Source organism: Phalangium opilio, unplaced genomic scaffold (genome assembly GCF_054372755.1).
Source record: "Phalangium opilio isolate 3A_F unplaced genomic scaffold, DU_Popi_V2 ptg000105l_1, whole genome shotgun sequence".
Classification (NCBI taxonomy): Eukaryota; Metazoa; Arthropoda; class Arachnida; order Opiliones; family Phalangiidae; genus Phalangium; species Phalangium opilio.
Window position 1 is genome coordinate 2,706,757 of NW_028324207.1, and position 26,817 is coordinate 2,733,573.

Here is a 26,817-nt window from a genome sequence, read left to right on the forward strand (position 1 = left end):
ATGGGTTTTGGATGAATATAGGCATGTTATTAGTGGGTAATCCTTGAAGTAATGGACAGTCTGCCTTGAATTTCTGATGCTCTTCGAAAACATTATCGTTAGGTTCCCATCCTCGTAGCGTTAAGTCACAAAAATGGCATTTAACAGCGTCTGTCCCCGAACTTAAATAGTAAAACCCATGACGGGCTAGTTCTGACGGTTTTACAAACGTACTCGCAAATGCACCAAACGTTTCTAGACGCGTAATTTCTCGATTCATCTTATCCTGGCGGCGTTTAACAATCAAATGAGGTCCGTACCAAATCAGACGCTATTTATATCCCAAATAAGGGGATGAAAGGTTAGATTGTAATGGATGCTGTTACTAAGCAGACGTTAATTCGCGAACCTCTTTCAAAGCCAGGGAAAATACCGGCAGTTACTTTCATCCTAGTAACTGTATTTCTAGGTGAATTTGCATTTTGGTATTTTAAAAATATTACTTTAATTTCGGGTAACGCAACAAAGACATAACATGTTGAGACTTGTCAGGATAATGCCTTCGGGGCAAACACCTGGAAACAATTAAATGTTTCGTGGTAGGAAGAGTCACCGACCAACAAAGCAATAAATCCGAAAATAGATTCCATTCATAACAATACAACTGATTCGACCATACCCCTAAACCCATTAAGACACGTCTTTATAGTAAAAATAAAAACGGATGGGGATAAATTCTTTTGTTCAAGTTCTGTCCCTTTTTATGGCCATAGCCCCGTCTGACCATGGTTACGTATAAATAAAAAGCCGATGGAATGTCTTAACACGTTTGTGTGAGTCATAAATCACTCTAAATACAGATTCCATTGATAACAATACAACTGGTTCGACCACGCCCCCTTTTAAGGTCCTATTGGGGTGGGCAATAAAGGACAATAAAAAAAGAAAATCACCAGTCAACATACCCTCAGGCTAATTATTAACCCCGCACTCAAGAAAATCTCGCAATAAAGATTATTCAGTCCTCAGCTTTTAAACCGTAAAGACCTGCCGTAAGAATGTCCACCAAGATCGGAGCTTACCGCGTGAACGCCCGTGTTAGACTAAGTAATGAATGCTATGCCGTTTTCAGGGTAAATGGATTCGAGCCAAGCCTATTTTTGACAAAAAAGGATGGGACTATTGTCAACATCTCGGAAGACGTTTTGAAGGAATTTATGGAGGAGTGGACGGAGATATATTCAGCTATGGAAAGTGGCGACTGGGGTAATTATCGTTACTTGAACTTGAAAAGAAAAATAACCGTTGTGGAGGGGAGTATAGTATTCGACGATGGTAGCGTATTCACTCTAACAAAGGCCGAGGCAGGGAAACTGAACGAGAAATTTAGTTTTATGAGATTTCACTTCAAGCTTTTAAATGATCAAGCCGAAGTTATTAAATGCATGTATGAAGCTATTGTAAAACGCATGAATGATATATATCAAAAATATTATGTAAATCGCGGTACTATGTCGCACAATGATTACGACCGTGTAAAACATTTCCTAGCAGCGTGTATAGTTCCTTCGAGCATTTTCGAAGATTTTTGTAACTTAGTTCGTGACAAAAACTTGACGCGTAAGCTACAATTATATAATTTATTCTACATTTGCTTAAATAACGACGCGTACATTCGCGAATTAATTGGAATTGATTGTGTTCATTAAAGGTTTTTGACTAAAATCTGATTCATAATTATAATAAGCCTTGAATAACCTAGCATAAGCCTATCTTTTCAGGATCTACAATAGCATAAGCCTAGCATAAGCCTATCACTACAGGTATCATCCAAGTGACGTCATCAAAAATTCGCCATGACGTCATACCAATACACTAAAAATAAATTCAAATTTCCCGCCAAAACCATCACGTGACGTCATCAATCCACCCCAACCCCCAGGATGACGGTATAGAACAGGTTTTACCCCCCCCCTTGAAAGGGGGAAAGAAGGGGGGTAAAACCTCTTCTATACCGTCATCCTTACTCTCTATGGAGGGACTGAAACCTGTCGATTCCTGAACCGCACTGCGAATAGCCATGGCAAATTGTTGAAGGTAAAGATCCCAATCTTTGTGATTATCTTCCACGAAAGAGGACAACATTGTACCGATTGTTCGGTTAGTCCTTTCTGTGGGATTACCCTGAGGGGAGTAAACGGAAGTAAACCGTTGTTTTATTCCCAAAAATTTTTAGAACTTACTCATAAGTTTAGCAGTAAAGCATTTGCCATTATCGGATACTACGCAAGACGGTAGTCCAAAACGCGCGAAAATGTCGTCAACCAAATGATTAACAATGGGCCTCGTGGTTGCCTTACGAAGTGGAATTATTTCTACCCATTTTGTGAGCAGATCCGTAAGTACTAAAATGTACCGAAAACCGCGTTTGCTACGTACAAATGGGCCTTTTATATCTATTGATACAACCTCGAAGGGTTCGGCTATCTCGCTCGGCTTCATAAGACCGGCGGGTAGCTGTGGGGATACCTTATTTTTCGGGCAAATTACGCAACTTTTGCAATATTTCATAACATCGCGAGTAAGGCCGTCCCAAATATATTGATTCCTAACCCTATGTAGCGTCTTTTTGACCCCAAAATGGCCTGCTGAAGGTAGGTCATGACACATGTACAAAACTCGAGGTTTTAATTCATCGGGCACCAAAATACGGAAACTATCCCAGCCATTAGCTAATACCTTACCAAAATCTTGATATAACATGTTATCCCTGACTTCACAACGAGGGGCTTCTTTTTCAACGTATTTACATAAATCTGGGTCACTAGGTAAAATACCTTCCTCAAGAAATAACTTGAGGGGACCGATTTTTGGGTCACTACCCTGAGATTGAATGATTTCATGCTTGTCAAAGATAATTTGGGGTTGTACACCCGACACGACAGAGAGCTTGCCTTCCACAATAGGGATTTCTTCAGGCTCATTCACTTTCATTCTGTTCGAAGGGGGTTCCTCCTCGTAAATACGAGAGAGGGCATCAGCTACAGCGTTATCTTTACCAGGTACGTGAATAATGTTAAAGTCAAACGCTTGTGACCTGGTGTTCCACCGAGAAAACTTCCCAGTGGGGTCTGGAGCTTTATGTAGCCAACGGATAGCACTGTGGTCTGTGTAAACTTAAAATTTGGTACCCTCAATATAGGGCCGAAATTTTTCCACAGCGAAAACTAAACCTAAAATTTCACGTTCGGTAGTGAAATACTTACGTTTGGCGTCGCTTAAAGATTTGCTAGCATATTGTATTACATGACGTTTGCCGTCAACTCGCAATTACCTGTGACAAAACCGCCCCAAGTCCGACTTGGGAGGCATCGCAATGAATCACGAAAGGGTGATCGTAATCCGGAGTATTCAGAATTGGAGCTGAACATAGTTCATTTTTAAGGTTATTGAAAGCGACTCCCTGTTTATCGGTCCATCGCCACGGCACGTCTTTATGTAGCAAATCGTTCAACGGGCTCGCTACTTTCGAGAAATTTTTAACAAATCTTCGGTAGTACGAAGCCATACCAAGAAATCGGCGTAGTTGCCTGATATTCTTGGGTGTTGGGAAGTTCTTCATGACTTCAGTCTTATCAGGGTCTACCATCAGTCCCTCGTGGGAAACTATATGACCCAAAATCTTTGCCTTCTGTTTGCAAAATTGGGTTTTTGAGGCTTTTACTGTGAGACCAGCTTTCATGAGTCTGTTAAAAACCTCCTCGAGAGTTTGGAGATGGGTACCAAAATCGCTAGATGCTATAATTAAGTCATCTAGATACGCGCACACTCCGGCGCTGGACAAATTCAAAAATAAGCTATTTACCATCCGTTGAAAAAAAGCGGGCGCGTTTGAGAGACCGAACATTAAAACTTTGGGGCGAAATAATCCGCGATGACAAACGAAAGCGGCGTAGTCACGATGACCTTCGTACAAAGGTACCTGCCAATATCCACTCCTCATATCGAGGGTGGTTATATACTGGGGCTTAGAGATCGACTCGAGAATATCGTCGATCCGCGGAAGTGGATATGCATCCCTGCGAGTGACGGAATTTAGTCCTCGATAATCACTACACATTCGCCAATTACTTATATCGTTCTGTTTTTCAAACCAATCCTAGTCTTTAAAGTCCAAAATAGCTTTCTTTTTTCCTACTAACAAAACGGGGCTTGCCCACGGACTACAACTAGGTTCTATTAAATCCTGTTCGAGCATCTCATCTATTATACCATCAATTATTGCACGTTTTGCGGGTGAAAACCTATACGGGGCCTTAGATATGGGAAGACTGTCTCCGACGTCTATATAATGTTCAATTACATTAGTTCGCCCTGGTTGAGTCGAGAAGATGCTTTGGTATTTATTAATTAAATTTTTCAACGAATTGCGCTTGTCGTTATCTAACGGTGCGTCAAGCAAAGCTTTGTCAATTCCATCAGTATCTATAAAATTATTTTCTAGACCTAAACTAGAAACATGGGGTTGACCACTCATAGCAAGCAAAGGAAGTTTGTATGAAAAATCGTCAGGTAGACAATAAGTATTATCTCCAAAATCTAAAATAAAACCAACATGGCCAATCAAATCTCTCCCCAAAATACACTGATTAGTACGTGAGCCAAGAGCCAAAAATGGGGCTGTCGGTACCAAACGAGGGCACCAATCTTTGATGGTATTTTCGAGTAGGCCTATCCCCAAGGGTTATTTGAAAAATTGGTGGACACTCGAAGGAGGGGGGGGGGAGTCTGAAAGTGTGCCCAAAACGGGTTTTTTTGATCGCGTGTATTTCCTTAACTAATTGTCATATATTATTAAATCTTACACCAATAGATGGAAAATTTTACATAGAATAATTCGTAATTGGTACTTAATTGCCGTATTATGTACGGTTTGGAAGTTATTTGTTAAAAATTATATTCAAAAATAGCGGTTTCATAACGAAATGAGCTCATCCTGGCGACTAAGCAGCAAAGTCAGATTTTATTTATTTATTCCCCAAAGACAAACGAGAACCAAAACTATAAAATAGCCTGTTTTCAAAAGTCGCTATTGCTCATGGCGCGAGGCATTAATCGGATACCTCTACATGCTATGGTCCCTGCTGTCTCAAGCAGTTTTAGTTTCATTTCGTGGTGCAGCTGCGGTCTATATGTAAACAATAATGGCCGTATGACTAAAACATAGAAATCATGTCAGAAAATGATAAAGAACCAGCGGCAAGCGGTTCAACCGCTAGTTTCCAAAAGGGTATTGATTTGATTTGTATTATATGTACAGAAAAAGCCAAAAAGGTAGATCTTTGCACACCAGTTAATGAAGCTTCGTGGAAAACTCTTTTGCGTGCCGCGGAAATTCATGAATCAAACTTAATCCTGCAATATAAGGAGGAAAAAGGTATTCCTGAGATATATTACCATTTACAGTGCAGAAAAACGTTCACGCACAAAAAGACCCTAGAAAAAGTTAAAAGAGAGAAAGACGAACTAGCTGGAAGATTCACATGTGAAGACGAGCCTACAAGTTCCAGGGAGCAAAGGAAAGTGGGAAACCCATCAGCCAGAATTCTTGACAAGAAATGTATATTTTGTGAAAAAGAAACCAAATATTTAAAAGGGAAAAAAACCAGAGAGCCCTTAATGCAATCCTTAGAGCTAAGGTCAGATAACACTGTTCGGCAAGTTGCACTTCAAAAAATGGACACCAAGTTGATAGCTTTAACTTCCCGAGAACTGGTTGCCGCAGAAGCTCATTACCATAAGTCTTACTATAGAAACTATACGAGGTCTGAAGATAATAATGAAACAGGGCAAAAGGACGAATCTAATGATCAAAAGGGATATTATAACAAAGAAAAGGAAGCGTACTACCAGTTGTTCGAATATATTCGAAACGAACTTCTCCCGAATCCAGATGTAGTTTTATTGACTACTCTTACCAAGAAGTTGGTTCAAAATATGGAAAATATTGGAATTCAAGAGGTTCTACCACACACGAAAAAACACATCCGTAGAACGCTAGAAAAGGAATTTGTTAACAACATAGATTTCATTGCGGACTCTAAAGGCAAAGTTTAATTGTTCCCGATACTTTAACCATGAATGCATTGGTTCTTCAAAACGCAGAACTTACTTACAAAATAAACTCATTGATATCTCAAGATAATGAAAAGTTCATCAGAAGCTGCGCCTTGAATATTCGACAGGATGTTAAGAGTAATTGCAAAGAACAAGATTGGCCACCTCAACCTCAACATTTAGTACATGATGCCATATTGTTACCTCCTTCGCTTAATAGCTTTTTGATTACATTGTTGACAGGTGACTTATGCACTGGATTTTTGACCTCGCCAACGAACACTGTTCTTCAGTCAATTGCTCAAGACTGTGTTTATGCAATCACAAAAGGAGTCCATAAACCTCCAAAGCATATATTACTTCCATGGACCGTAAAATCTCTGACCGGGAACGTGGAACTCATCAGGATTCTCAACAGATTTGGACATGGTGTTTCGTACTCCCAGCTAGAAGAAATCGATACTGCACTTTGCCTTCACAAGCTTGAAACCACTGAAGACGCTGATGTACCAATACCATCGAATTTTCGTGTCGACATTCCAACAACTTTGGCGTACGATAATATTGATAGACTCGAAGAAACGCTCAGCGGTGCGGGTACGTCTCATACAGTTGTAACCGATTAGGCTAAAAAGCGGGTTACAAGGTGAAATAATGAACTCAAGATAGGAGTTTAATGCTTGAATTCTTTTTATTGTCCAGGTTCTTAATTTGTTAGTACTTAAAGTTTTTACAAAAAATGATAAATAAATAAGTAATGTTAAATAAGTTAATCTATGAATTATTTACAATGCCAAGTCATAATTGGGGTAGCGCCAGAGGGTTTCTTCTAATTACTTATTACACTCACCGAGGTAGGAAGAGCCATATTGTGTTCAATGTGTAACGGTCTTCGAAGTAAGCGGGCCTAGTATACGTAGCTCGCGAGAACTCACTAAACTACTAGAGGGTCGTGATAACCGAACCTTCAACCTCGCCGAAAAGTAGATATTAACTTGACGGGTGTCGACCGATTCCCTTGGACTACGTCAGTTGACCTGACTACTAACTAGCTCTCTTACTGCTAATTAACCAACTAACTCTCTATTGCTTTGAGTGGAGACAGTATCGACTTCACATTGAACGCTTCAGAAGCAAGCGAGTTAAATCGATTAATGCCATTGTAACATGGCTGCCAGATTCCTGGAGTTCTACTCCTTGGATCTGGCAGGGTGTAATGCCTCCATGTTACATGCTCCTCCTCCTATCCTAATGTCTGTGATTTTTCATGTTAAGTCAGTTGTTAGTCAGCTCTCGGAACGAGCAGTAGTTTTTTTTTCTTGTTACTTCACTGTCAAGTTAGGTACAGTTGGGTTAATCCCTTTTTGATTTAATAAAGTTTAAGAAGAATTGTTTCTTCTGTTTTGGATTAATAAAGTAAGTTGTCTTTCTTTTATTTTATGGCCCTCGGGAGTCTTTCTCCCTTAGTTAAATTATTCTACGGAGGGTTACATAAATTGGCGCCCGAACAGGGACTCGACTAAGCCTCGGTCAGTCCCATAGAAATACTGTTTATCATTGTCGGTTAGGATATCCGCCCCCCATGTGGCTCTAAGCCTTGGCTTCCACATTGATAGATGGTTAATAAGATAATTGTTTTAAATTAAATCTAACTTAATCAGGAATAAATTAAACACTAAATTAAGAAATAAAATTATCTTTATTATAAAATTACCGAAGTTAGATGACTTACTGTTTATATTGTATAAATTTAACCTAACTTGATTGATGTAAATTGTTTTGATTATTGTAAATTAATTAAATTAATCATGGCTTACTCAAACGCTAACAATCAAACATGGAGATCGCCTCAGATATCTGAGGATGAGGACGAGAATTTAATCTTAAAGAAAGGGGAAGATAAATCAAAAGAAGATTTGTTTACGTCTATGGAAGACGATGGCGACCTGCTAGCACCGCCTGAAACGGATGATACCTTGGAGGACTTTAACCGGAAGCTTCGTATTGAGGAAGAGAGAGATGAAGAAGATTCAAAAAAGAGGACTGCAGCCTCTTCAGAACCTAACTTCTCTCCTTACTTGTTATTCCCTCATAAAAGTATTCCTGCCCCTAAGGGATGTTTAACTCCCTCTAATTTCCCTCCTCAAACTGGGATTAATTCCCTTGATCCTCCTAAATTTGAGTCCACTTCCACCAAGCCTAAAGTTAGTTTTGCTGATACACAAGTTAATCCAAGGGTTAGAACTATCGAAACCCAAACTTCTTGGCATCAACAAGTTCCTCAATTAGGACCAAACACTAGTGATGAGGAATTAAAAGCTTTCATATTACCGTTACTCCAAACATTAGCTGATAATTCAACCACGCAGGCAAAAGCCGTAGAGCAAAATGTAGCGATAAACAAAGCTATAGCTATTAGTTTGGATAGGTTAGTTAGGGATCTACCCTCATTAATAACTAGAAGTTCTGCTCCTCAAACGGGAAAAGTCCCTATAGAACCGCCAGAAAGGTTAGCTTTTTTGGGTTCGTCTAATGAAAACGCCACCGAGTTTTTAGCAGCTTTTGAGGAGTATGCTAAGTTTCATAAACTATCTAATGAGGAAAGGTTAGCTGCATTGCCTCTCCTTTTAAGAGGACGTGCCTTGTATTGGTACAGGGATTTAGTCCGTCAATATGACGAAATGTGTAGCGTAAGACCTTCCCATCCTCATTTAACTTGGAACACTTTTAAGAGACATTTTAAGGTTCAGTTTAGAGATTCCGAAGCTGATTCTAAACTTAAGATAGAAATAAACCATAGAAGTCAGAAAGATAAGGAATCGGTAGAGGAATTCTTCGGGGAAGTTATGAAGCTGAATCTAGGGATGACCCATCCCCTCTCCGAAAAGGAATTAGTTCCTATAATAAAGAGTAATTTGAAAGATGAACTTAGAACTCCCCTACTTTTCTTACAATTTACCACTATGGAACAGTTAAGGAATTCCTGTAAAACCATAGAAAAGGATATTGAAGTCAGGAAAAAGAATGCTGAGAAAAGGGAAAAGAGGAAATCTCCCCCAAAACCTAAGGTTAAAACAGAGTCCTCTTGCCCAGCCAATAAAGGCTCGGCCCATAGTCAGTGTTCCCCCGGGCATTGTCAAAGCCCTTGTCCTACTTCTCCATCATATCCTACATGGGAATATCCCTTGAAACCCTTAGACTCGAGATCACAAGCAAGAGCTCAGAATACTTCAAATAGAGGTCAGCGATCTTATAATAGATATTATAATCAGAGATCTAAGTCCCCTGGTCGTCAGTTGGCCGTGTCTTACCCCTCTACACGTACGATCACCTGTTACAGTTGTCAGGAACCTGGTCATCTTGCTCCCGATTGTCCAAATAAAACTATGATCCAGTCGGGGGAAGCCCAGACGGGAGAGGTCCCACGTGGTCCCTCTCCCGGCGCCCAATAAATTCTCCTAGTAAAAAGCGTGTCGCGTTCCCTTTAAGGATTGAATCAGTCAAGAAAGGTTCAGTTTATAAAAGGGTTACAATTCCTGTTACTTTCGAACACGCGACAGTTCACGCTAAACTAGATAGCGGGGCCGATGCCTCTTTTGTTAGTCTTGACCAGTGGCAGAAAATCTGTAAACATAGAAATTCTTCAGAGTTACCTGAAGATGAAGAATTAGACTGTGTAGTTTGGGGCGACGGCCGTTATACGTTCACAAAAGGTTCTCACGAGTTAGATTTTACTCTTAAGTCAAATGAAAGTGAGAAATCTTTTAAATTTAAATTTTACATAGTTCCTTCCCTGAATAGTGACTTCATATTGGGTCAAGATTTTCTTGAAGAAAATAGGGTCAAATTAGATTTTGAGTCATCTCATTGCTTAGTGGGTAACTTAAGGATCCCTTTTTCAATTCAATCAGAAAAGGATCCCATAGATAAGGAGATTGTGAATAATATTAGGGACGCAGTTTCTGCAGCCCCTATCACTGATGAGCAACGCCATCAACTAGAAGCCCTTTTATTGAAATTTCCTGAGTTGTTTTCCGATAAAGTAGGAAGAACTGGACTAATCTTCCATGAGATTCACACAGGGAATAGTCCGCCCATAAAATCTCAACCTTATCGTGTTAATGACCAAAAAAGGAAAATAATAGAACAACATGTTAGGGAAATGTTAGATGACGGGATAATCAGACCATCAGTTTCTCCCTGGGCTTCGCCCGTAGTTTTAGTTGATCAAACAAAACGGGGTAAACCCTATCGGTTTTGTATTGATTACAGAAAACTTAATCAGGTTACCATTAAGGACCCTTATCCTTTACCTAATATAGAGGACATGTTAGCTAGGGTTGGAAGACCTAAATATATAACAACACTTGACCTTAAATCAGGGTACTGGCAAGTGGAAATGCACCCAAAAAGTAGAGAAAAAACTGCTTTCGTGACTCATATGGGAAAGTATGAGTTTAATGTACTTCCTTTTGGGCTTTGTAACGCCCCTAGCTCCTTTCAGCGTCTAATCGACGAGATTTTTAGGGACGCAGATTACTTCCAATTAATCGATTATCTAGATGATTTAATCTCGCTTAGCGAAGATTGGGACCAACACTTAACGTGTTTAGAATATGTCCTCAATGGATTAAAGGAAGCGGGTCTCACCCTACAGTTAAAAAATGTCGTTTCGCTCAGAAAGAAGCTACCATATTTGGTCACATTGTAAATGAAAAAGGGGTGCATATAGATCCTTCTAAGATAGAAGCCATTCAAAAATTTCCTCCTCCTAAAAATATTAAGGAAGTTCAAAGATTTTTAGGGATGGCAGGTTGGCACAACCGTTTTATTAATCACTACTCTCAAATAGTAGCACCTATTAATAAACTTAAAAGGAAGGATCAAAAATTTGTTTGGGGATTCGAACAGCAACAGGCGTTCGAAAAAATTAAGGAAGCCATTTGTAAGGCTCACCCCTTAGCTTCCTTTAGAAGGGATTCCCCGTGCATCTTAACTACCGATGCTAGTGATGCAGGGTTAGGTGCCCTTCTTTCCCAATTACAAGATAACGTAGAAGTCCCTATAGCTTATGCTAGCACAGGGCTCAAAGATGCCGAAACTAGGTACTCAACTAGCGAGAAAGAGTGTTTAGCCATATGTTGGGCGGTTAAGAAGTTTAGGCCCTTTCTAGAAGGTCGTAAATTCACTGTCCTCACTGATCATCAGGCTTTACAGTGGTTGTTTAATATCAGGGAACCTAATTCTCGTCTAGTTAAATGGGCTATGTACCTTCAAACTTTTGACTTTACTATTAAACATAAGAAAGGAGTAGAGAACGTAGTAGCAGACGCTTTATCGAGAGCTCCGATAAATGTCTTAAGTATCCATCTTAGTTCCTCTACTTCCAATACTACTAGTAATTTGGATCCAACTAGTAGTAGTACTAGTCAAAATTCTACCGGTAGTAGTAATAGTCCAACCTCCTCTAGTGAGTCTGTTGAAGGTCGAATACGTCCTCCAGGTCCTAGATCTTTATACTCAGTCTTTACTATAGATGACGTAAGAAAGTCACAAAGGGAAGATCCTTTTGCTTCCCCTATTATTAATTCCTTGCAAGGACCTAACCCAGTTAGGAATAAAATGTTTGAAATAAAGAATGATCTTCTTTATAGAAGACCATACAGGAATCATCCTGAAAAAATTTATTTACCTCCTCGATTAAGGCTAGAAGCTATGAGGTTGTTACACGACCACCCACTGTCAGCTCATAGGGGCAAAGATAAAACCCTGAGTAAAGTTACTTATAGATATTGGTGGCCCTCTGTAATTAGTGACGTCCAGGATTATGTCCGAGGTTGCTCTTTATGCCAACAATTTAAAGCTAGGAACAGGAAAAAGCCAGGGCTAATGCAACCCTCAGAAATAACTAGTCCTTGGGACCAAATAAGTGTCGACATTATGGGACCTTTCCCTTCTAGTAGACACCACTACAAATATCTAATAGTTTTTGTTGATTACATGACAAAATTCGTGGAAATGATACCACTAAAAACTATTACTGCTAAGACCTGTGTTCAGGCATTTAAGTCTATTATCACCCGGTGGGGAGCTCCTAAAGCTATCCTTAGTGATAGAGGAGTACAGTTTACTTCTAAACTTTGGTTGCAAACTTGCAGAGCATTTCGAATAAACCCAAAGTTTACCACCCCCTATACTCCTAAGGGAAATCCCACTGAGAGAGTAAATAGAGTAATAGGCGAATTAATATCATTCTATGTAGGGAATCACCATGATAGATGGGATGAATCCCTTGACCTTCTTCAATTTGCTATAAATTCCGCACCCCATGAAACAACGGGCAGATCCCCGTTCTTCTTGAATTTAGGGCGGGAGCCACGTCTCCCTTGGGATTTAGATATTGAGGAACCCATTCAGGACAAGGAACAATTAGCATTCAGCAATGAATTGTCTAAGTTAGCTAAGGCCCACCAGAAAAAATACTACGACCTCCGCCATGACCCTTTAGAGTTTGCGGTAGGAACTTTAGTATGGATGGAAACTCATCCTTTATCAAGTACGACAGGTCAGCTCATGAAAAAGCTTAGTCCTAAATGGGCAGGTCCCTTTAAAATAGTTGCAAAACACTCTCCCGTTGTTTACGAGTTAGAAGATGCTAACTCAGGGCAGAATGTAGGGAAAGTTAATCTCGAACACCTGAAACTCTACTGGACAAACGTAGCTGTCTTTGACCAGGCCGGAAATGCCCCCACTTCTCAATCGGACGTTGTAGACGAAATTGATCCTAGTCCTTCTACGGATGGTGATAGAGCGCTCCACCAGCCTGAAGAGACTTCCTCAATCACGTCATCCGAATCATCATCATCTTCTACGTCACCGCCTCCGCAGGACGGTCAGGACGTCAATCAACCGATTGTTCCTGTTAAGCCAGATGTCCCTCAACCCTCGACATCAAGTACAGCAGAAGATCAAGCAGCGGATCAACCGATCCCTCCTGCAGTTTGGGATGATTCACAGCGCCCTACAGATTCTGATAGTGAACCGGGCATGGCCCTTTTTGAAGACCCTCCTCTCCTCCTTTTTACCTATCATGATATGAGGGCTTTTCAGCTCGATCATCCCTCTAACGATAGCCCGCCTTCTGCGGCAGGGGAGGCTTCCCCGTCTGATCGAGAATCAGCCGTGGAAAATAAGCTACATACGTCAACATCCAGTTTTACGGAAGAAATTGTAACGCCGGAGGCCAAATCAACGTCTTCTGAAAAGTCCATATTGGAACATGCGTTACAACATTCACATTCTTCTGGTTTTTCGGAGGAAATAGTACCTCCCGAACCGATTTCTATTTCTACCGAAGAAATAGCACATCCTGAACAGAATTCTACTCTGTCGGAAGAAACGTCAACACCTACACCACCTTCTCAATCGAAATCCCAATCATTACGTGTGTCTGATAGTTCTTCAACCACGTTATCGGAGTCAATGAGAACGCCTCGTTTAAATAGGGCTACATTACCCGATAATTATTTAGAACCTTTTAAATTGGGATGGCGTCGAGAGGTATGTAAGAGGGCGACGGTTCAGCCCGGAGGTAACGAAGTAGACATTTACTACCGACCTCCTGATAATGCTGATAAAAGGTTAAGATCACCTTATGAGGTTCAAGTCTACCTTAACAATAATAATATCACGAACCTAGAAAGGGAGCAATTCTGTTTCTCCCGAGAGCCAATCTCCTTTTTCCCATGGGAATTTATTTCCCAAGCCTCTAAAAGACAATATTAATATTGTTTATTTGCAGATGGCTTCAAACTCCTCGAAATTACCTTGGGCATTTGACCTCCCAAAAGGGTTGAACATAAAACAACAGCCACAAAAACCACTTAGTAAAACGGAGCTATCCGTACGAATCATGGAAGGGTATTGCCCAACAAATACAATCAATCTTATTCAATGTCGAAACTGCGAAGATCTTGGCCATGAAGCCTCTAACTGCTACATGCCTAATAAATTCATGAATCTGAAGAATACATGCGCCAAATGTTACACGAAGGGACATGACACAAACTCTTGCCCATTTGACGAAGAAGAAGAGGAGATCCTCGTCTTGGAAGACGATAGAGAGGAGATGGAGAGCCTTAATGAACAGCAGTCCATTCCGGTTCTGCCACTAGGGATTTCCCCCTCTACCTCTCCCTCTCAAGGAGAACAGGAACCCGGGTCTCGAACGGGAGTCTTCCCTCCTCCTCCGCTTCCGCATAGTCAGACGGAAATTGCCGCCCCGAAGGTAGTACCCTTACCACGCCAGTGGACACCCCTACATTATAACGAGGACGACGAGGACGTCCTGCACTGGGAACGTTTCGGAACGATGGGATGGACGCCGAAAGTCCCACCTAGGATGTTAATCCCTTCACAAATAAAGGATGCTAAACGTCCTCTTGTTTGGTCTAACTCGACTTGTCCTCGCTGTCGAAAGATGGGACATCACGCTGTCGCAGATTGCCCAAGTAAAAGAAGCAAAGCTTCAATGGAACGAAGAGCAGCCCGACAAAAACTTCGACTAGAAAATAAAAGGAAAGCGGCCGACCAAGAAAAGAACAAGGACGTGCAACATGAATGAAAAAAAAAAAAAAAAAAAAAACCCAAATTGTGATACTAAACCTTTTGTAATACAAACCCCTGCCAAATATCCAGGGTTCCTCGGGGTAACCCCTTAATTCCAGTTTGTTAATTTTTTCAGGACAAAGAGAGTTCCTAAGGAGGGGGGGATGTAACATGGCTGCCAGATTCCTGGAGTTCTACTCCTTGGATCTGGCAGGGTGTAATGCCTCCATGTTACATGCTCCTCCTCCTATCCTAATGTCTGTGATTTTTCATGTTAAGTCAGTTGTTAGTCAGCTCTCGGAACGAGCAGTAGTTTTTTTTTCTTGTTACTTCACTGTCAAGTTAGGTACAGTTGGGTTAATCCCTTTTTGATTTAATAAAGTTTAAGAAGAATTGTTTCTTCTGTTTTGGATTAATAAAGTAAGTTGTCTTTCTTTTATTTTATGGCCCTCGGGAGTCTTTCTCCCTTAGTTAAATTATTCTACGGAGGGTTACACCATATATCAATGAACATGTGAAAAAGCTTGTATCGAACGAACAGGTCTATTTATTACTTGGTGATTTGATTTGCGCTGAACTTATTACCATATATAAAATATTACACATAGATTACGGTGAATTCTTTTCTTTCGAAGAAATTGAAGATCATATTAATTTTGACCGTGTACTATCATATTTTGGCTCGTACGTTTTCCGTTTAAAATATTAATGGCTTTTGAAAGTAGATTAAAGGAACGCGGAATAAGTTTTGATTTTCAATCGTATAATATATTTAATATATTAATGTCTCAAACTTCTTATTTAAAGAAACGTATAAGCGTTGTCAATCTTTTTGGCCTGGTGTAAATTTGCATTGAAATAAATTTTTTAAAACGTAATTTTTGTCATTTGATCTGGATAGGCATATATATTTATAGGACCATAACAAGACGCTTCTAAAGCATTGTGGACAACAATAACTAGTCTACAAAGAAATCGGCTAGGATTGTGTTATTATCGTTAGAAATCATTTGAACTCGGGGTCAAATTCTGTTTTCTAGGAATGTGACAGCGTCTAGACTTGTATTTATTAATGTATTGAAAGACATGCGGCTAGGGTACATGGATATCGGCTAGGAATGTGTTATTATTATCGTTAGAAATCATTTGAAGTCTGGGTCAAATTCTGTTTTTTTTTAGGAATGTGAGATGGTCTAGACTTGTATTATTTATTAATGTATTGAAAGACATGCGGCTAGGGTACATGGAAATCGGCTAGGAATGTGTTATTATCGTTAGAAATCATTTGAAGTCTGGGTCAAATTCTGTTTTTTTTTAGGAATGTGAGAGGGTCTAGACTTATTATTTTGGGGTCTCGTTTGCTTCAATAACAACTTTTGAATATTGGAAAGATCATAAGGTTTTTCTATTGGGGTATATAGAAAGAGCGTCGGAGACTAAAAGAACCCCCCGGTTTCTCCATGGGTACTATAAATACGGCAATTTACCCAATACAAAAATCACTCTCAGCCTAAACACTGACGAACTACTACTACTAAGACTAAATCCTGCACCAAACTTTCAACATGTGAGTATAATGTTTTTTCTCCTGAAATCATAGAATAAGTTTTTTTGTTATTTAGGACGCCCAACCCTTTACCGTTTGGGGATGAGGTCTTTGAAATTCTAAACCCACCTGTCCCAGATGAACCTTTAGAAGAAGAACCTTTTCCTCTAGCGGAACTGGAGGAAGTGGTGGTGGGGGAGGGGAGGAGGAATGGGAGAATGAATCCAATTCTGTTGAGGAATTGGATGAGGATGATGAAGATCCTACGCCATGGGAATGTAACATCCAACGGTAAACATTCCATGTTTTCTCCTATTTTTTAGTAGCTATATTTCCTCCGTATAATCGTATAATATATTTAATATATTAATGTCTCAAACTTCTTATTTAAAGAAACGTATAAGCGTTGTCAATCTTTTTGGCCTGGTGTAAATTTGCATTGAAATAAATTTTTTAAAACGTAATTTTTGTCATTTGATCTGGATAGGCATATATATTTATAGGACCATAACAAGACGCTTCTAAAGCATTGTGGACAACAATAACTAGTCTACAAAGAAATCGGCTAGGATTGTGTTATTATCGTTAGAAATCATTTGAACTCGGGGTCAAATTCTGTTTTTTAGGAATGTGACAGCGTCTAGACTTGTATTTATTAATGTATTGAAAGACGTGCGGCTAGGGTACATGGAAATCGGCTAGGAATAAGTTATTATTATCGTTAGAAATCATTTGAAGTCTGGGTCAAATTCTGTTTTTTTTAGGAATGTGAGATGGTCTAGACTTGTATTATTTATTAATGTATTGAAAGACATGCGGCTAGGGTACATGGAAATCGGCTAGGAATGTGTTATTATCGTTAGAAATCATTTGAAGTCTGGGTCAAATTCTGTTTTTTTTAGGAATGTGAGATGGTCTAGACTTGTATTGTTTATTAATGTATTGAAAGACATGCGGCTAGGGTACATGGAAATCGGCTAGGAATGTGTTATTATCGTTAGAAATCATTTGAACTCGGGGTCAAATTCTGTTTTTTAGGAATGTGACAGCGTCTAGACTTGTATTTATTAATGTATTGAAAGACATGCGGCTAGGGTACATGGAAATCGGCTAGGAATGTGTTATTATTATCGTTAGAAATCATTTGAAGTCTGGGTCAAATTCTGTTTTTTTAGGAATGTGAGATGGTCTAGACTTCTATTATTTATTAATGTATTGAAAGACATGCGGCTAGGGTACATGGAAATCGGCTAGGAATGTGTTATTATCGTTAGAAATCATTTGAAGTCTGGGTCAAATTCTGTTTTTTTAGGAATGTGAGAGGGTCTAGACTTTTATTATTTTGGGGTCTCGTTTGCTTCAATAACAACTTTTGAATATTGGAAAGATCATAAGGTTTTTGTATTGGGGTATATAGAAAGAGTGTCGGAGACTAAAAGAACCCCCCGGTTTCTCCATGGGTACTATAAATACGGCAATTTACCCAATACAAAAATAACTCTCAGCCTAAACACTGACGAACTACTACTACTAAGACTAAATCCTGCACCAAACTTTCAACATGTGAGTATAATGTTTTTTCTCCTGAAATCATAGAATAAGTTTTTTTTGTTATTTAGGACGCCCAACCCTTTACCGTTTGGGGATGAGGTCTTTGAATTTCTAAACCCACCTGTCCCAGATGAACCTTTTCCTCTAGCGGAACTAGAGGAAGTGGTGGAGGGGGGAGGGGAGGAGGAATGGGAGAATGAATCCAATTCTGATGAGGAATTGGATGAGGATGATGAAGATCCTACGCCATTGGATTGTAACATCCAACGGTAAAAATTCCATGTTTTCTCATATTTTTTAGTAGCTATATTTCCTCCGTATAATCGTATAATATATTTAATATATTAATGTCTCAAACTTCTTATTTAAAGAAACGTATAAGCGTTGTCAATCTTTTTGGCCTGGTGTAAATTTGCATTGAAATAAATTTTTTAAAACGTAATTTTTGTCATTTGATCTGGATAGGCATATATATTTATAGGACCATAACAAGACGCTTCTAAAGCATTGTGGACAACAATAACTAGTCTACAAAGAAATCGGCTAGGATTGTGTTATTATCGTTAGAAATCATTTGAACTCGGGGTCAAATTCTGTTTTTTAGGAATATGACAGCGTCTAGACTTGTATTTATTAATGTATTGAAAGACATGCGGCTAGGGTACATGGAAATCGGCTAGGAATGTGTTATTATTATCGTTAGAAATCATTTGAAGTCTGGGTCAAATTCTGTTTTTTTAGGAATGTGAGATGGTCTAGACTTGTATTATTTATTAATGTATTGAAAGACGTGCGGCTAGGGTACATGGAAATCGGCTAGGAATGTGTTATTATCGTTAGAAATCATTTGAAGTCTGGGTCAAATTCTGTTTTTTTTAGGAATGTGAGAGGGTCTAGACTTTTATTATTTTGGGGTCTCGTTTGCTTCAATAACAACTTTTGAATATTGGAAAGATCATAAGGTTTTTGTATTGGGGTATATAGAAAGAGCGTCGGAGACTAAAAGAACCCCCCGGTTTCTCCATGGGTACTATAAATACGGCAATTTACCCAATACAAAAATCACTCTCAGCCTAAACACTGACGAACTACTACTACTAAGACTAAATCCTGCACCAAACTTTCAACATGTGAGTATTATGTTTTTTCTCCTGAAATCATAGAATAAGTTTTTTTGTTATTTAGGACGCCCAACCCTTTACCGTTTGGGGATGAGGTCTTTGAATTTCTAATTGAGGGGAGGAGGAATGGGAGAATGAATCCAATTCTGACGAGGAATTGGATGAGGATGATGAAGATCCTACGCCATTGGAATGTAACATCCAACGGTAAACATTCCATGTTTTCTCCTATTTTTAGTAGCTATATTTCCTCCGTAAAATTTGAGCAGGATCTTAGCCCAGATCCCCCAGGCGGCCGAGGAAGAAGAACGGCTTGCCAACAACGAAGTACGCACGGCCGTCGAACAAGTGTACGCGGTCGAGACAAATTATGTTATCGAAGCCCTGGGTCAGACCCTGTTGGGTTTCATGGTATTCCCTGTAGAACCCCTAGAAGAGGCACCTCTAGTCGAGGAACAGCCCTTAAACATAGCTAACTGTTATTCCGGCTTGTAAGTTATATAGTTTTTTTTCTTTTTTTAAGACCATTTCTAATTTCTTTTTTCTTTACAGTCTCAATACGGCCATCTTAAAGTTTTTAAAAGGAGAGCCAGGATATACAGGGAAGCTGAAGGGGAGGTTGATGTTGACGGCGTGATTGACGCCGCGTCCGTTCGGACGGCAACCGAGCACGACATACGGCGGACGAAACTGTTCCTCGACAAAGTCGCCTACGGGGTGCTCGCCCAACAGATGGTAGATCTAGGGCTTTTTCGCTAACATAAATATCCGCGTCTCGGGGGGGCTATTCAATTTCCCGCCCCTGGCCCCCAAAGGTAAGAAACCGTTTTTGAATATTATAAGGGGGGGGGGTAAAGAGTGTCTGGGTTTCAACGGTCCCCCTCCATACTATAAATACGGAGAGTTTCCCAATACTAAAATCATTCTCGCTTTAGCTTCGGCCAGAACATCATCCACCATTATCATGTGAGCATACTGTTTTTTTTTCTGAAATCGTGGAAAGACTAACTTTTGAACTTAATAGGGCGTACAGTCATATTGACGATGTTCTTTTGTACACGGACGACGAGGAGGACCCGAGACAAAATTTTCACGAGCGGCAACAGCGTCGTCCACCCCCCATCAACCCCAGGAAAACCCGCCGAGAGTAAATGAACATCCGCCAAATGATTGCAGCCTCTTCAGGTAAAGTCTCTATATTTTTTAAAACTTTAATGGCTATATTCAAACATTTTTATATGATCCTTGCTGATGTCCATAAGGACTTAGTGAGGATTCGCGCGGAGAATCTCGAACATGGTTTTGATTTCCGCGAGGACGATGTTGTCTTCCGGGAGTTGAGTTCTCGACTCATACCATTCGTTGACATAACACCCACTCCCGGAAACCCTATGCCGGTTTACGTTAACACGTCTCGCTCGGGCTCGTAAGTTAATTAGCATTATTTTTTTAAAGATGGATCCCTAATATCTTTTCTTTCTATTTTTAGTCTCAATACCGCTATCACCGACTATTTCAAGGGGAGAGCGGGTACCCCCAATGAGGGAGTCCTAGACCGGTATAGGCAAAAACGTTTCCTCAGAGCTGTAGCCGATGATGTTCATTTACAAACAGGCCTTTAATATTTCAATTTTTTTCTATTTAAAATTATATATATATATACAAATAAAACATGGATAAAATATTTAACGCCTCTTGATTTATACATACATATCGCAAAAGTAAAAAAAATGCCCCGCTTTAAAAAAAAACGTTGGGAGAGAAATTCCTAGGCTTGTACATGTATTCCCCCGCTTTGCACGTGTAACGGAGAGAGGAAACCGAGAGATGTATTCCTATAACATTTCAGTGCTATACGGAGAGAAAACGAGCGCCGCTAGGCTTGTACATGCATTCCCCCGCCTTGTACATGCATCGGAGAGAGGGAACCAAGAGAGAGGAAAAAAACTCTCCAGCCTTCACAGTCTCTCGCGGCACGCAGCTAGGTTTGTACATTCGCAAGCGTAAAAATAAAGAGACGGTCAAAGGGAAAGAGACGGTGAAAGTCACAAGGGAACCAAGAGAGAGGAAAAAAAACTCTCCAGCCTTCACAGCGCTCTCGCGGGTATCGGGCTGGGTAAAGAGAAAGTGAAAGTCAGAATAAAAAGGGGGACTTAGCGCAAAGAGAGAGCATACACTCAAGAACAACCTTTACCCTTCGGGTGGAGGAGGTGAGGGGGAGACACACCAACCCCCTCCGGGGATGGAGGCATGGGGGCAAAAATTCGTCCCCCCCTTCGCGGGTATAAACCATGGGGGGAAAAACATTCAGCCCCCCCTGCGCTGCCCGCGGGTCTCGAGGCTTACTATTCTCTGTCGCACTGGGTGAAAACCCCGGGGGACAAGCCCTTCTTCGATATTTCATTCTAATTACTACATTTTTTTAAAAAGGCGGCCGAAGGCGTAAAACTACCAGACAACTTTAAGCCTAGAGCCCTAATCCCCTCTAATGATTAGAGGGGATTGTATCAACCTCTCCCGGCTATCTACTACCCATGGTTAGCCATGCCTCGGCCGGGAGAGGCCGATTTAAACATCAACAGTGACTTGTAAGTGGACCTTCTATCTTTGGGCAATATAACGCGAAATTATAATTTCTGTTTATTCGTAGTTTAATATATCAAGTCACACTATACCTGGCGGTACTTGCGGAGGTCATCGGAGATAACTATTTCCTAGATGACCTGCTGAACCAAGTTAGGCAGGTCATCTATAACCATACAATTTTCATCCCCGATGAGTAAGTATTTTTAAAGGTTTTATTCCGCAAAAATTTTAAACTAAATTTTACAATATTTATAACAGTCTCCTGGTCTTTAATTGCCGAGGGTTCCGGTAAGCTATATACGTTTCTTCCTCCTATATACACAATATTAACTAGTAATAACTAATTTTACTCTCTCTCTCTCTCTCTTCCTCAGTGTAACCCTCGAGCTGAGCCAGTTGGCTATGTTCCGCCGGACGCGTTTTTTGGAGGTTCCGCTCGCTGCTGCACTAGTGTATGAGAACTGGGAAGAAGTACTATTCCGAGGGTTCTCTGCACTAGTGCAGATACTCAACCGGCCGTTTTGTATAAAAAAAAGTAATAAAAAAATTTGTAAATTTTTTTAAAAAAATAAATTCTGATACATTTGTATATACTTCTCTTTAGTTAAATTAAGCTTATATTTTTACCTTTAAAGATTAGTTTTTTCTAAACTCTAATTTTATAGGCTTAAACAGTAGAAGAACAGGGAAAAAGATAGCTTAAAATGTATGATATGTATTTAGAAAATATAACAGTTTTTTCGGTTCAATTCAATTTATTTTCAACACCAAAAAAACAAATTAACAAGTAGATATAGATTAAAAATGAGTTAGTAAATGCATTCTGGTTTTTAAAAACGTTATCTGACCCGAAATTACAGAAAAGAAATTATAATTTTAAAAGTAGTTTTCAAGATTTTCTTCTTGAAGAACATTGTTGAATTTCGTCTCGACCTGGTACGACGTTATTAAGTTGGTGAAGTACCCTACCACTGCGTTGAGTTTCTCGGGTTGGCCATCCAAACACGGTATGCGTTCGTAATCCCCGTATAAATTATCATAAATTGCGTTATAAAACTCTATGATAATATCGGCCATGTGTGTAAACACAATTTCATGGTCATGTATCTTAAAAAGATGCTCCTTTACAGCTCCCGAAACGCGGTTCAGGGCCGCTGTTTCCATACTGTTCAAAACAATAGAGTCCTCCTTTAGCATGTCTTTAATGTGACAAGTGTTATGGTATGCCACAACCATTGTCTTTTCATTGGGGTTATCGTTTAACACGATTTCAAAATTATTGGCTTCATGGGCGGCAGTCCAGCCCGCTAATACGGGCAAACGGGGAATAAGCTTTTCCCATGTACTAGTGGAAATGGCGAAGCTTTTTACCGATTGTTTCCTACATAGGCGAACTTCGGGATCCAACGTACAAGACAAGAACAAGGACTTAGTCAAAGTAAACAGTGAACGGTAAGTATAGCTGTTACGTTTATTGATTATCTAATAGTGCCGATACGTTTAGTCTATTTTTTTCATAAACTTCACAAACCAACATCAGTCAAAACGAAATTGATCGACTTAGTGCTCTAAGTCCAAGTGACGAACTACACGTTATTTTAGACATGGCCAAAGAAAAAATGCGAATGAATTTCTTATAAAATCAACTAAGATTTTAAAATAAATTCATACCGACAAGACCTCCGAACAACTTCCAAACGAATCTCAAGCCATTAAATGTCTGTTTAATTTCATCTATTCCCAGAAATATATAGAAATCATGGCTAACTGAAATTTTGTCTTTAGACCTCAACATAGCGAGGCAAAGAATTAGACAAATATTGGAAGAAGAAAAAGCGGCTGCCAAAAATAAAACTTATCAAATCAAAATGGACAAACATATTCAACCATTCGTCCAACTCCAGGTCATTGAAGATTGCGTTTTAACCGAAGACGAGAGCAGAATTTGGGATTACCTTCAAGATTCGAATATAGTTTTAATAACTGGTCCGGAAAGTAGACTTATTCATATTAGCGACGCCATTCGGCAAAAAGAAAATATGATTGGTTTCGTAAGTTTCTGATTTTTTTTATTTTTTCTTCGAAACTTTCTCGTAACCTCGAATCATGTTTTTTCAGCCTGGCCATTTAGGGACTATTCCATATCTCTTAGCGAGAAAACCCTTCAAATTTTGGCTCCTTCCGGAACCCTGAACTTTGTCTTGTCAAATTGGAAGAAATACGGTGTTTATGTTAAGATAGATAAAGAGCGACTGTTCTCTACTACCCTCGTTACTTTAAAATACAACGCTTTCAACTTAATCACAAAACAATTCTCCGTCTTGGTATTGAAGCTTTTCCTTATCATTTATATATAATTTAACACTTAAATAAACGCTTTATTTTAGGTCTCCATCTTTCAAGAGGCGTTTATCGAAATCGAAGAGTCCTTGCAAAATTATCTCTCTTTAGACGACCTTAATTCCAAAGTCGACAATGTAAAATTAACTTTTCAAATGAACGGTGTGACGCCAACTGGCGGTGGCGAAGAGTTTGAAGTCGCTAAAAAGTTTATCGAGTCCCAACTAAGTTTAGTTTAGGCTGAAACCCTTAACTTTTCCAACAATTTCGACCGATCGAAAAAAGGTGAGTGTCTAGATATCCTCAATTTTTTTATACGTTTTAAAATCACATTTATTTCCTCTGATCTCAACCTCCTCCTCGAGGAAATTAATTCGAAAATTTACTTAAAACAAAATCCGTCGTCTCAAACGTCCTTCGTGGATCACACTCGAAACAAAGTACGAAATTTTCCTCTAATCATTTGTACAGCAACCTTAGAAAATGCTTTATGAAACTTTTCGAGCCTTAGACTCGTGATTCCCCAAGAAATCGAGCGTTAGGATTAGGGCAGCGTCATTAATCACCAACAATTAGAGCGTAAGGCTTAGCTCTGCATTGTTGATCACCAACAATCAGAGCGTTAGGCTTAGCTCTGCATTGTTGATCACCAGCAATAAGAGCGTAAGGTATTAATCTTCAACAAATAGAGCGTTAGTCTTAGCTCAGCGTCAATAATCTTCAACAAATAGAACGTTACGCATAGCTCAGCGTCAATAATCTTCAACAAATAGAGCGTTAGGCATAGCTCAGCATCTTGAATCTCCAACATTTAGAGCATTAGGCTTAGCTCAGCGTCATTAATCCCGATATAGTGGGGTGGCGTAGCGGTTGGCGCTTTCGCCTCGCATCAAAAGGGTCCCCATGGGTTCGGTCCCGGACAGTCGCACTGGGTGAAAACCCCGGGGGACAAGCCCTTCTTCGATACTTTATTCTAATTACTACATTTTTTTAAAAAGGCGGCCGAAGGCGTAAAACTACCAGACAACTTTAAGCCTAGAGCCCTAATCCCCTCTACTGATTAGAGGGGATTGTATCAACCTCTCCCGGCTATCTACTAACCATGGTTAGCCATGCCTCGGCCGGGAGAAACGTTTCAAATCCCAGATATTTGCAGCCTCCAAGAAACGTTTCAAATCCCAGATATTTGCAGCGACAAAGGGCAAGTTTCAAATCCCAGATATTTGCAGCCCCCAAGGGCATGTTTCAAATCCCAGATATTTGTAGCCCCCAAGAAACGTTTCAAATCCCAGATATTTGCAGCCCCCAAGAAACGTTTCAAATCCCAGATATTTGCAGCGACAAAGTGCAAGTTTCAAATCCCAGATATTTGCAGCCTCCAAGAAACGTTTCAAATCCCAGATATTTGCAGCCTCCAAGAAACGTTTCAAATCCCAGATATTTGCAGCCTCCAAGAAACGTTTCAAATCCCAGATATTTGCAGCCTCCAAGAAACGTTTCAAATCCCAGATATTTGCAGCCTCCAAGAAACGTTTCAAATCCCAGATATTTGCAGCCTCCAAGAAACGTTTCAAATCCCAGATATTTGCAGCCCCCAAGAAACGTTTCAAATTCCAGATATTTGCAGCCCCCAAGAAACGTTTCAAATTCCAGATATTTGCAGCCTCCAAGAAACGTTTCAAATCCCAGATATTTGCAGCCTCCAAGAAACGTTTCAAATCCCAGATATTTGCAGCCTCCAAGAAACGTTTCAAATCCCAGATATTTGCAGCCTCCAAGAAACGTTTCAAATCCCAGATATTTGCAGCCCCCAAGAAACGTTTCAAATTCCAGATATTTGCAGCCCCCAAGAAACGTTTCAAATTCCAGATATTTGCAGCCCCCAAGGGCATTTTTCAAATTCCAGATATTTGCAGCCCCCAAGGAACGTTTCAAATTCCAGATATTTGCAGCCCCCAAGGAACGTTTCAAATCCCAGATATTTGCAGCCCCCAAGGGCACGTTTCAAATACCAGATATTTAAAGCCTCCAAGAAACGTTTCAAATCCAAGATATTTGCAGCCTCCAAGAAACGTTTCAAATCCCAGATATTTGCAGCCTCCAAGAAACGTTTCAAATCCCAGATATTTGCAGCCTCCAAGAAACGTTTCAAATCCCAGATATTTGCAGCCTCCAAGAAACGTTTCAAATCCCAGATATTTGCAGCCTCCAAAAAACGTTTCAAATCCCAGATATTTGCAGCCCCCAAGGTCACGTTTCAAATCCCAGATATTTGCAGCCCCCAAGAAACGATTCAAATCCCAGATATTTGCAGCGACAAAGGGCAAGTTTCAAATCCCAGATATTTGCAGTCCCCAAGGGCATGTTTCAAATCCCAGATATTTGCAGCCCCCAAGAAACGTTTCAAATCCCAGATATTTGCAGCCCCCAAGAAACGTTTCAAATCCCAGATATTTGCAGCCCCCAAGAAACGTTTCAAATCCCAGATATTTGCAGCCCCCAAGAAACGTTTCAAATCCCAGATATTTGCAGCCCCCAAGAAACGTTTCAAATCCCAGATATTTGCAGCCCCCAAGAAACGTTTCAAACCCCAGATATTTGCAGCCTCCAAGAAACGTTTCAAATCCCAGATATTTGCAGCCTCCAAGAAACGTTTCAAATCCCAGATATTTGCAGCCTCCAAGAAACGTTTCAAATCCCAGATATTTGCAGCCTCCAAGAAACGTTTCAAATCCCAGATATTTGCAGTCTCCAAGAAACGTTTCAAATCCCAGATATTTGCAGCCCCCAAGAAACGTTTCAAATCCCAGATATTTGCAGCCCCCAAGAAACGTTTCAAATCCCAGATATTTGCAGCCTCCAAGAAACGTTTCAAATCCCAGATATTTGCAGCCTCCAAGAAACGTTTCAAATCCCAGATATTTGCAGCCTCCAAGAAACGTTTCAAATCCCAGATATTTGCAGCCTCCA

General features: G+C 40.0%; 2 protein-coding genes and 4 long non-coding RNA genes across 6 annotated transcripts; all 6 read left to right on the forward strand.

Moving 5' to 3' along the window:
• Positions 1-7,330: 7,330 nt before the first annotated feature.
• Positions 7,331-15,955, forward strand: LOC149625246 (uncharacterized). The gene is made up of 2 exons (XM_089852055.1): positions 7,331-7,512; positions 13,898-15,955. The coding sequence occupies exon 2, from the start codon at positions 13,898-13,900 to the stop codon at positions 14,717-14,719; it is 822 nt and encodes a 273-aa protein (XP_089708181.1). The 5' UTR covers positions 7,331-7,512; the 3' UTR covers positions 14,720-15,955.
• Positions 15,956-19,306: 3,351 nt separating this feature from the next.
• On the forward strand, positions 19,307-19,693 carry LOC149625247 (uncharacterized). The gene is made up of 2 exons (XR_016374576.1): positions 19,307-19,412; positions 19,474-19,693. It is a non-coding gene; the product is annotated as an uncharacterized LOC149625247 (long non-coding RNA).
• A 94-nt stretch (positions 19,694-19,787) lies between these two features.
• LOC149625248 (uncharacterized) lies at positions 19,788-20,598 on the forward strand. The gene is made up of 3 exons (XR_016374580.1): positions 19,788-19,887; positions 19,946-20,106; positions 20,184-20,598. It is a non-coding gene; the product is annotated as an uncharacterized LOC149625248 (long non-coding RNA).
• An 867-nt stretch (positions 20,599-21,465) lies between these two features.
• Positions 21,466-22,080, forward strand: LOC149625249 (uncharacterized). Its single transcript, XM_089852119.1, has 4 exons — positions 21,466-21,509; positions 21,572-21,700; positions 21,766-21,795; positions 21,882-22,080. Exons 1-4 carry the CDS (start codon positions 21,466-21,468, stop codon positions 22,069-22,071), a joined length of 393 nt encoding a protein of 130 aa, XP_089708245.1. The 3' UTR covers positions 22,072-22,080.
• Positions 22,081-22,861: 781 nt separating this feature from the next.
• LOC149625250 (uncharacterized) lies at positions 22,862-23,349 on the forward strand. The gene is made up of 3 exons (XR_016374586.1): positions 22,862-22,959; positions 23,048-23,225; positions 23,293-23,349. It is a non-coding gene; the product is annotated as an uncharacterized LOC149625250 (long non-coding RNA).
• Positions 23,350-23,465: 116 nt separating this feature from the next.
• LOC149625251 (uncharacterized) lies at positions 23,466-24,154 on the forward strand. The gene is made up of 3 exons (XR_016374579.1): positions 23,466-23,558; positions 23,626-23,831; positions 23,895-24,154. It is a non-coding gene; the product is annotated as an uncharacterized LOC149625251 (long non-coding RNA).
• Positions 24,155-26,817: the final 2,663 nt, after the last annotated feature.

What these genes read in the sequence shown, in the direction of transcription:
- LOC149625246 (XM_089852055.1), top strand. Translation starts at nt 13,898, where the DNA reads ATGGCTTCAAACTCCTCGAAATTACCTTGGGCATTTGACCTCCCAAAA.
- LOC149625249 (XM_089852119.1), top strand. Translation starts at nt 21,466, where the DNA reads ATGCCTCGGCCGGGAGAGGCCGATTTAAACATCAACAGTGACTT. An exon ending in TTAAACATCAACAGTGACTT is followed by an intron (nt 21,510 to 21,571) that starts GTAAGTGGACCT and finishes GTTTATTCGTAG; the next exon opens with TTTAATATATCAAGTCACAC. An exon ending in TTTAATTGCCGAGGGTTCCG is followed by an intron (nt 21,796 to 21,881) that starts GTAAGCTATATA and finishes TCTCTTCCTCAG; the next exon opens with TGTAACCCTCGAGCTGAGCC.